General features: G+C 30.6%; 1 protein-coding gene and 1 pseudogene across 1 annotated transcript; one reads left to right on the top strand and one right to left on the bottom strand.

Annotated features, from left to right (window-relative positions):
* Positions 1-489: 489 nt before the first annotated feature.
* Positions 490-1831, bottom strand: LOC100785219 (mTERF domain-containing protein). The gene has a single exon (NM_001317493.2). The coding sequence runs from the start codon at positions 1816-1818 to the stop codon at positions 931-933; it is 888 nt and encodes a 295-aa protein (NP_001304422.2). The 5' UTR covers positions 1819-1831; the 3' UTR covers positions 490-930.
* Positions 1832-5881: 4050 nt separating this feature from the next.
* LOC102662109 (agamous-like MADS-box protein AGL30) lies at positions 5882-10444 on the top strand (annotated as a pseudogene).
* Positions 10445-10549: the final 105 nt, after the last annotated feature.

Below are 10549 nucleotides of genomic sequence, written 5' to 3' on the forward strand. Positions count from 1 at the left end.
CTGCAGCAAGAAAACTAATGCTTGGAAAAAAAAAATGGGCACAGTAACATTCAGAAAATCTTGAAGTATCATGCAAGCAAACAAAATTGGCACACACATGGAATATAACAGAGCCGTGGATGGAGCCAAAATTACTAATACTAATGGTTTTGACAGATTTTGAAGTTCAACAAAAGACTAAACCAAATCGAGCAGTACTTATTACCAAAAACTTACACCATTGATTCAAGGAAGCCTAATACTGTCAAAGTGCATACATTTGACAACTTATATGTGGTCTATGATATCACAGATTGTCAACAACCTGGAGACAAACTACGTATGTTCTTTTATTCCCAGCCAAAGGGTAGGGGAACTGGAATGGATCCATTGATTGGTAAAAACTAAATACCAGGGATTTATGATACATATTTTTTTGGAATTAACTCCTCTAAATTGAGAAATGCACTTCAAGGGATAAAGTATCTACTTATACTAGTTGATTAGAAAGTAGGCAGTTTATATTCTACTATTCTACAAATTCCATAGTTCATAATACATACACATATATTTTACCATCAAAATCATTCCGCAATTCCAATAATGTACATCACTCTCTAAAGTGCACCTAAATCCAACTCCTTGTTTTCCATAAACCAAAATCTCATTTCCTTTGAATCACAAGAATCCCTTTGTCTACCACAACTTAACAGACATGCACTAATGCACATGTTTTTAGCAAAACCAACATCGAAGGTTTGACTTACACATTGCAGTCGTAGTCATGCCGCAATCCTTGACACTGCAGGAAATTGCGAACAAATGCAGCTGCAATTGCAGTCGCTTGCATCCTCAAAAGATCTCGAGGTTGCCGCCAAAATTGCAGTTGCTGACCAATTTATAAAACCTTGCCAACAAGAACAACGACAACTACTCCTCGGTAACCTACTACTACAAATGTTGTCCTACTCCTATCTCAAGTTTCTTAAACCTCAAATCAAGCAACCTAGCCTTAAACCCGCCATCACTAACCTTCAACATATCTTCCAAATCCATCGACACGCCAACCCGTCTCAGCATCCCGTACCGCGGCTTAATCCTCCGTTCCAAGCTAAAAGAAAAATACTGCGGAAACCTCTTGAGCTCAGCAACATCCCCATTCATCTCCCTCAAGAAAAACTCCACCTTGGGCCTCAAATTCTTCTCCACACTAAGAGTCAACAACCCAGGTGACCTCACGACCATGTTAGCCACCTCTTCGTGAGTGAACCCCAAACCCTTCAAAAACTCAATCTTGGGCAAAAGGGTGTCCTCCACGCTGGAAACGAGAAGCAATGTGGTCTGACACGTGAGCGAGTGGGGCCCATTAAACCCTAATTTCCTCAGAAAGTGTAAAGTTGGTCGCAATCGGTTGTTAACGCTGGAAACGAGTAATCTAGGGCAGCGCAGGATTGAAAGGTGGATGTCGTGGTAGGGGATTGGGACCTCGTGGAGGAGGAAGTCGAGGAGGGGGTAGAATTGGAAATAGGGGTCGCACGTGAGGAGCACGGGGAGCATGTCGAGGATTCGACCCATGGAGGCGCGTGGAATGCCCAATGAAGAAAGGGAGCGCGTCACCGATTTAAGGGTTGAGAGAGGAGAGGAACGGAGGGTGGGGTTTAAGCGGAAGGCCTTGTCGGGGTTCACTTTGAGGGCTTTAAGGTAGAGCACTTTTTCGTGGAATACGAGGCCACGGTCCGAGGTTGTCGGGTTTGGGTTTATTGGGTGGCGCGAAAATTGGGGTCTGAGGTTTAAGGGTTTTGGGAGGGAGACGAAGAGGGAGAGTTTCAGTGTCGGCATGTCGTGGATGATGCTGGTGACTTTGCGGGTCGAATGGCTTTTATAATCATGAAATGTAAACGGCAAGTCGTTTCTGGGTCTGGGCTATTGCTTCCTGCACTACCTTTTTACTTTCTGGAATCGACAATTGGAAACGTAAAATTACATTCTAAAATACACTCCATTTTTTGGCTTATAGAATAACTTTGGTAAAAAAAACATTCCAAGAAAAAGTGCGGGAAGCAAACAGCCCCGTGTATGACACAATGTATTTTTGTTATTGGGCTTGGTTTTACGAGTTCGTTAGGATAGGCTTGCTTGTTCAATGGGTAGTTGTTATTCTCGTTACTGTTTTTGCTATTTACACTATGCAACAGTGTTTTAAATCACGTTGCTATAAAAATATCCTACTCACAAACATGATTTTGCTGTATATTGTCAATGGAATCATATTTCCTTGAAAAAGGGTATTTTTAGAATAATATAATTTAAAGCACACATGGGAAATGTAAATAACAAAAGAGGTAGTGAGAATAGCAACTTCTGTTAAAGGTTCGAGTTATTTGGGCTGAAATCTACATCTAGGCTCTAAGCTCACTGGGTTGAATGATGTTTAACAGCGAGAATCTGAGGGATGAGAATGAAAATTTGAGTAATGCTAATGTTTTCTTTTTCCTTTTCTTTTTCTAAGTTTAAATTATTCGCAGGTTCTTAAATTATTTCAAAAATTTTAATTAGATCTTTAAATTATTCTTTTACTATGTTTTTATATATATTTTTTGATTATGTCAGTAAACTTGTATTTGTTTTTAATTGCATTCTTCAGTTTAACTATTGTTACGAAAATTTAATTGTTTAAATCAATTGTGTGTGAGTTTGTAGTGAAAATCTAAATAGTCTTGTAAAGACACATGAAATTGGGGATAAGAAGCAATAATGTTTCTATAACTGTGAAGTGTGAAACTGGGACAGAATTTCTTCCTTAATAATAATAAAACATTGATGTTTAAGTGACTTCGTGATTCCTAACTGTAAAAAAATTGCTTTACAAATTGTTAAACCTTATGAGCTAATCTATAAAATCAACCATATAAACATTTTCTTTTGTTTTTTAAGAAATCAAAGACATGTTTAAGAGAAGTTTATAACAATTAAGATGGTTGTGTCATTAATCATCTTAGAAACATAACTTTTAAAAATGGTTGCATGTGAAGATTGTCTTGGAAAATCATTTTTTTTGTTAAATAAAATTATAAATTCTAAGATAGATTTTGGTGGCAAACCGTCTTAGAATGTGTAGTTTCGAAAAGAGGTATTAACCAAAATTATCTTTGAAACAACTAGTTATTGTCTTTTTTTATAAAAAAAAATGTAAAGTATACTAAGATGGTTCTCAACCGAAACCGTTTTAGAAATATGTGTGTTTTGATTTTTTTTAATTAAAAATGTATTTGAAGATGGTGTTGTATACTAACCGTCGTAGACATTGTCGTATACAATAACAATCAAATGACTGTTGTCGAATCAGCTAACCTACCATGATAGAGTTTTCTAAGGCAGTTAAAAATCGTCTTTGAAGACCCCTAACAACCATCATCGAATAACTTTTTTTTAGTAGTGTGCATCAACTGAACTAAACTCCATCAATTAAAGATTTTTCTCTTGTTACTTATGGTACACATCAATGAAAGATATCAATCACAATTAGATATTCATTTAAATATATAACTTCAAAAATTAAGGTTTTGGTCTTTAATACAGTTAAAATACATAATAAATAATGTTATTTATCTATTGATTTTTTTAATACATTTAAGTTATGGTATTGATGAGTACATTTTATAATCATAAAAATAGTATTTATTATCTTTTTAGTCCTTATATTTGTTAATAATTGTATTTTTTATCTAAAAAATTCTATTTTTGTCCCTATTTTTATTATTTTTAGTTCCCTAACTCTTTTTGTCCTTGTCTTTTCGTTCTTTGTAAGTAGGGGTGAAAATGGATTGAGTTGGATTGAATCCTACTAAAACTTGGTTTGACATGTTTTATATTTTTATAGCAGAAACTTGGACCTATTACCCGTCATGAGCCTATTTTAAGGCTTGGGTTCGACCTTTGTATAAGTTTGTCAGACCCATTAGCTTATTTAAATGTCTATTTCATATTAAGAAGGGTAAAAAATATTTTTTTTTTATAAAACAAACCCAAAGATTTTTATTAAAAAATAAGACAATTTTAAACCACAAGACATAGACAAAATTTGTCTACAAACATTATATGTGACATGTTACTAAAGTCTTTTAAGTCTCACCAAAAGAAAAGAGTTAATATTCCTAATATACATCTATCCTTATATGAATTAACCTATTTCAAACATTAATCAAAATGATTCAAATCGTCAACTACTAAAATAATTTTTTAGCTTAAATAAAATAATTATAACATTATATATGATATTAATAATAATTTGTTTATTATAAAATATTATTGCTAAACTGATTAGCCCGTATAATTTAATTAGTTTTTCTTAAAATCTATGACCTGACCTATTTAACTAAATGTGCTTTTTAAAAAGTTTGATTTTGACCTTTTTGCCAAAATAAAATGGGACAAACTAGACCTTAAAGGGGACGAGCCATACGTCCCCAACAAGCGGTTCGACCTACTTCCACCCCTATTTGTAAGGAACTAAAAATAAGAATGAAAAAAGTTAAGGGACTAAAAATAAAGATAAAAACAAAGTTAAGGGACATCGATTAGTCTTTTGAATTCAGAGACTAAACATAAAAAATTTAAGGACTAAAAAAATATCAAATCCAAAAAATATTATCAATGAAGGTCAAGTCTAACAAAATATTTAGTGTGTGGCCATACTTTAAACATGATTACTTACAAAAGAGGATACTCATGGAAAACCAAAAAATATTGAAGACCAAAAGAAAAATGTTATTATATTAATAATATTTGATATGCCCTTTTTTTAGCTTCCTCTCTTAAAAAAATGGAAGTTCTTCATTAGTTTTTCTAAAATTTGTATTTATGTTTGTTTTTTTTAAAAAACAATTGTTATTTTAAAATATTCTTTAAATTGTATTTGACCTAACTCACCTATCATTTAGAGGAAAAGTAGGTGGGGGGGGGGGGGGGGGAACTAAATCAATTGCTACAATATAATTAAAAGCAAAAACTTTATCCTACAAGTACTAAATATGGATCTTTAAGGCAATAATAGACATGATTCATCATGTATAGGTTTGTATTTTTATGAGAAGAATTACAATTAAATGATAAAATGTGCATATCTATGACACTTTGATGCATGTAAGTGTACATGAAAAGTGATATTCTTTTATGAGAATATATTTTGTGAACAAAAACTAACAAGAAAGAAGAAACAAATGATTATGGTATAGCCAAAAATGGTTTTGCATGGTTTTAAAGATTGAAAAACATGCATAACAATTGAAAATAATTATTTTAATGGTGATTTGTTGGTGTGGTGGGATATTAAATGAAATCTCTAACACTCTTCATCCTCCGATTCTTACAGACACTTCAACGTTCGAATATTTTTGTCACACCAATCTTACATCATTATCATGTATCATCACACCTCATTCTTCTCGCTTTCCTCTTTCTCTTATTCTGAATTTGGCATTGGCCTAACAATTTTAGACATTTGAGTTGTGATCATTCAAGTTGCGTTACATGTACGAAATTCATTGTATGTCTTTATTCTAATTCTATACTTTTCTTTTTTAAATTTTGGTCTCTTGCTTTTTTTTGCTACATTCTCTGTCTATCTCCTTGTCAACACTAAAGCGTGGACAAAAGAGTATGAATCTAGGAGCCTAATATGTTGGTTGTTAGATCAATTCCATGATAGCTTGGTATAAATATTTGTGTGTGTGTGAGTGTGTTTGTCAAATAAAAAATGAATGCAATGGTATTAATTAGTCTATTATTCATAAATGCTTTGTTTTAAATTGATACAAGCAATGGAAATTGATGTTTTACTCAAGCACTCTTTTTGGGATATTTTGTAATTTGAGTCTTTTATGTTATTGTTGAGATTTACAAAATGGGTAGAGTAAAGCGAAAGATTAAGCGATTGGAAAATACCAACTGTCGTCTTGCAACCTATGCTAAAAGAAAGAATGGAATCATGAAGAAAGCTATTGGGTTATCTATACTTTGTGATGTAGATATTATACTTATAATGTTTTCACCAAGTGGAAAACCTTCATTATGCAGGAGAAAATTGAGGTATTTTTATGCAATTTATTGTGACATAATCACTATAAATATACTTTAGACTCCACCTTGTAGAGTCTAAACATATTTAATGCGCTAAATTAAACCATGATAATTCCTAATTACTTTCATGTGTTATTATTAGAGCATCCATATACCTGAACTTATTTTTGTTAGTTTGACTTATTAAACCAATAAGAATGTCATTTCAAAATTAAATAAGTTTATTCACACTTCCAAAACCCTAGCTAGCTATGGATTATTGTCTCTCTTTTTCTTTGGCTTTCTTAAACCTTGGCTAAAGACTTTGGCCATAAGAGAAAATGCAATAAAGTTACTTTTTTATTATAGAAATAGGCATAGCATAAGACGTAAGAAAAACTCCTACTCCAAGATTAAAGAAGCATTATGTAAAACAAAATCATTTTCATCTTTAGGAAAAAATGATAGAATCAACTATGTGATGATTCCATTTTTATTTCTTCTTTCCTTTTAGAGTCATATATGTGTTTTTCCATAGATTTATTTATCATTTTTTCTTTTTATTTCCTTTCTAAATTTGAACCTACTATACTTTACTTGTTATTGAAGTATTTAACCCCTAATTGCTTTCTTGAAGCTTTGAAATAGAGTGAGATTGAAAATATATATATAGTAGACAAACACTAAGAGAACAATTATTGTAGTTGCTTTAGGACCAGCTCTTTTAGTCTTCAATTTTCTTAGGATAATAATATATACATGTTCTTATATAGTATTCCATTGATCCTTATTATAAGGTTCAATTAATTAATTATTAGGATTGAAAAAATTGATTAATTTAATTGAGTGCATTTGAAGATATTTTTGTGGAAAAAATATATAAGACATTTTAGATTGAACTTTATAATAAGAATCAATCAAATCACACTTTTATTGTGGACATTATAATAAGGATTAGATGAAGTATCGTATTAACACCCACAATTTCTATTTCACTCTTCTTGTATCATATAATATCACTTATCATACTTGTATTTCTTTCTCTTCTCTCTTTATGTGTCAATTAGTGTTCAATGAATGTTTTCTCATTTCTTAACTCAAATTTGGAAATAAAAATATTTATTTTGAACAATTAATTTGATACATTGTATTTTATAATATTGTAAAAATGTTATTTTATTAATTTATGTGTTATAAAGGTTACGTATTGACAGTGTAAAATTTTTACAATGTCATCTAATCATAGACCATTATATGTGATAAGTTTGTTATATTTTAAAATAATTATCTGAAAGTAATTCAAACGATAATTTATGATTACATGAGAGTGTAAAATGGATAATCATTAAACTCTATTTGGTAAATGATTTATGAGTTTTCCATACTGAGCATGACCTGTAACATATTTCTATATTATTTCTTTTATTCCCAAAGCTAGATTTATTTATTTATTTATGAAGAGCATGGAGACCAAAACCATTCATGAAACTACTATACTTATTCTAATTTTAAAATAGATGTATATAGACAATATTGAATAGGATACATTTTCCTACAATTCTTCCAAATGCCTGTGAAGCCCCCTAACTTGCATAGATTATTCAAATAATGTATTTGTTGAATCTTGTCTTTAAAAAAATATGTGTAGTAATATATGCATGCTTAAAATCTTCCTTATATGGTGTTTTCTATTTACAAAGATTTGATTCCTTGTCTAATTGTTCGATCCCTTTCTTTGGTGAATATAGTAACTTCTAGGAGATTATCATAAAGTTTTCTCAACTAACTTCACTAGAAAGGAAAAAAAATGTGCATTTAAAATCCGTTTACACTAAATTCATTACACATTTGTCTTAAAATTATTTGAATTTGATAAAATGTTCTCCATTGAATTACAACAGGAAGTTGGAAAGTTATGAAGTAAGTGATGTCTTACAACTCACTCCCTATACCAAATTGTACACTTGTTTTTCTCTTATTACAAAAGTAGTGACTGATTTGGCTGGAAGTTTAGGTATTGAAGAAAATATTTTAAAAGTTACATCATGATGTGATTATACAAGATTCTTTGGGTACGAGGTATGGCATGTTGCCATTGAATTAGCAATTACACCTTTGATACATTTAATCTATTTATTTTACTAAGTTGAGACAATGAAATATGTTTGTTGTTACAACACTCAAACTATCGAGATAAACCACTTCAATTATTGTAATTATTGGTTCTTTCAATGTTATATCCTTTACTAAACTAGCTTTATATTCAGGACCTATGTGATCAAGCCCGGTTATTACAAACACATATTAATGAAATACACAAAAGATTAAGGTAAACATCTATAGTTTCAAGTTGTTCTTACAATTTTTTGTTGGACTCTATAGTTATTGGACTGACCTTGGTAAAAGCAATAGTGTGGAACAATTGGGACAAATGGAAAATTCACTCAAGGAATCACTTTATCAAATTTGAAGTCATAATCTATACATGCATTAGTCTTTGTGCTTGAGTTTTATAAAGGAATTTTCAATGATTCAGTTGAGAGACAAGGTTCTTATGTTAATTGATAAATGTGTTTATAATTGACTACCTCTAATATTTTTTATATTTGGCTTTTATCTAGTATAGATGAATAAATTTAACAAACTTTAAAGGAGTATCTTAGTTATATCATGTCTTTTGAAAAGAATTACGAATAAAATACAGGTAACAATGATAGTTCTAATTAAAGCATCCATAGACTATGAACAAGGCACAAACCAATCAAGTAAAAGAGTAAAAATAAAATAAAGAAGCAACATAAAATATTTATTTTTGGCTTAATTATTGTTTTAGTCCCTGAATTTAGGAGTGTGTTGTTTTTAGTCTCTAAAATTTAAAAATATTTTTTTAGCTCCTAAATTTTGACATCATTTTTTTAGTCACTAACATAATAAATTGACATTATATGTTGATTTTTAGCACTTTGGATTTTTAAGCATTTTATGATAATTTTAAAATATAAATTCAAGTGTCTAAAAATATAAAAAATAAAAAATTGTGACAGCTAAAAACTGTCATAAATTATCAATTTATTATGACAGACTAAAAAAAATTTAAATTTCAAGAACTAAAAAAAACACACACCCCAAATTAAAGGATGATTAAAGCAATAATTAAGTCTTTATTTTTTTATATGGAATCTTATTTAAAAACTTATTTTTTGTTCTCATTCAATAATAAGAGAACATGTATGGTAGTAAGCAATTCTATCCTCAACATCGCATAATTGAAGTTCTTGATTTTATTTTATATTTGATAGGTCTTACTTGGCAGGAAAATATACAAAAGCAACAATTTGCATCACTACAATGCAATAACCCGGTGAATAATTGTTTCAATAGTGTTTAATTTTCTCTTTTGAAGTAGTTCCCAGTGCTTGAAAATAAGAGACACGTGACTTAAATAACTTTGTCTTCTAATTCAATGAAATGCATGTTTCCTTCGGAATGGATGTTCAACATCATCTCCAACCTCTGTCATGGATTATCAATGGTGATAACCAAAATGTAGTTATACCTGAGGACTCAAACTTGCTTTTTTGCTTCTTCATAAGTGAGTTTTTTTTCACCCCTAAAGTAGATATATTAAATTGTTCAAAATATATTTTAAGGTGTTTTTAAGAATCTCTTAAATTATATTTTAACAATTGATGAATGATTCACATAAATCATACAAAGTTGTTGATGGTAATCCTTTACAAATAGAGAAATACTAGCAGCACACTCTCTGACACACTCTTTTAAGCACACTTTATCTAATTGGTTGAGATTTATTGAAAGTAACAAAAAATTATGGGTCTCACATTGTATTCAATGACTCTCTCATGATTTTATATTTTCTAATAAACTTAAACTAATCATGGAGTGTGTGTTAGAATGAGAGAGTTAGATAATGTGTTGTTAGTCTTCCTCTTAAACATATTCAATTTGAGTTTTTTTGGGTTAATTATTTCCAACTCATTTTTATCAAATTGATGTATTTTTTTCTTAGAGATATAGAGGGCTCGACAAGCTATTCTTTCGGGAGTCATGCCAACTATCTTGGCTCAAGTAACAAAACAGATATTTCAATTTCTAAGCAAGAAAATGGTGTTCTTGGTGACATGAGAAGTACCTCTCCTATGAGACTGCAATTTTCATACCTACCAAACAATTTTAATTTATTGAATGACATGGATGTCCAAAGAGATGAAACCAAATGAAAATCATGTAGATTATAATGTGAATGGAAGTTTTGAAGCACCTATAACCGAGTATGACTCTTAACCAAGGATTGATTTCCACATCAGGGCCATGTGTTGTTACTATGTTTGATGAGCATTTGTATACCCAACCAAGTTTTCCTCCGATGCATATTGGCTTCACATAGTAGCACTTTTTTCCTTTTAATCTGTTCTTAACATTCTTAATGCATGACTTCCTTTTGAATTATGCTTTCGATAGCCTTACCAAAAATTGTAAGTAATTTACATGA

Source organism: Glycine max, chromosome 2 (genome assembly GCF_000004515.6).
Source record: "Glycine max cultivar Williams 82 chromosome 2, Glycine_max_v4.0, whole genome shotgun sequence".
Taxonomy (NCBI): Eukaryota; Viridiplantae; Streptophyta; class Magnoliopsida; order Fabales; family Fabaceae; genus Glycine; species Glycine max.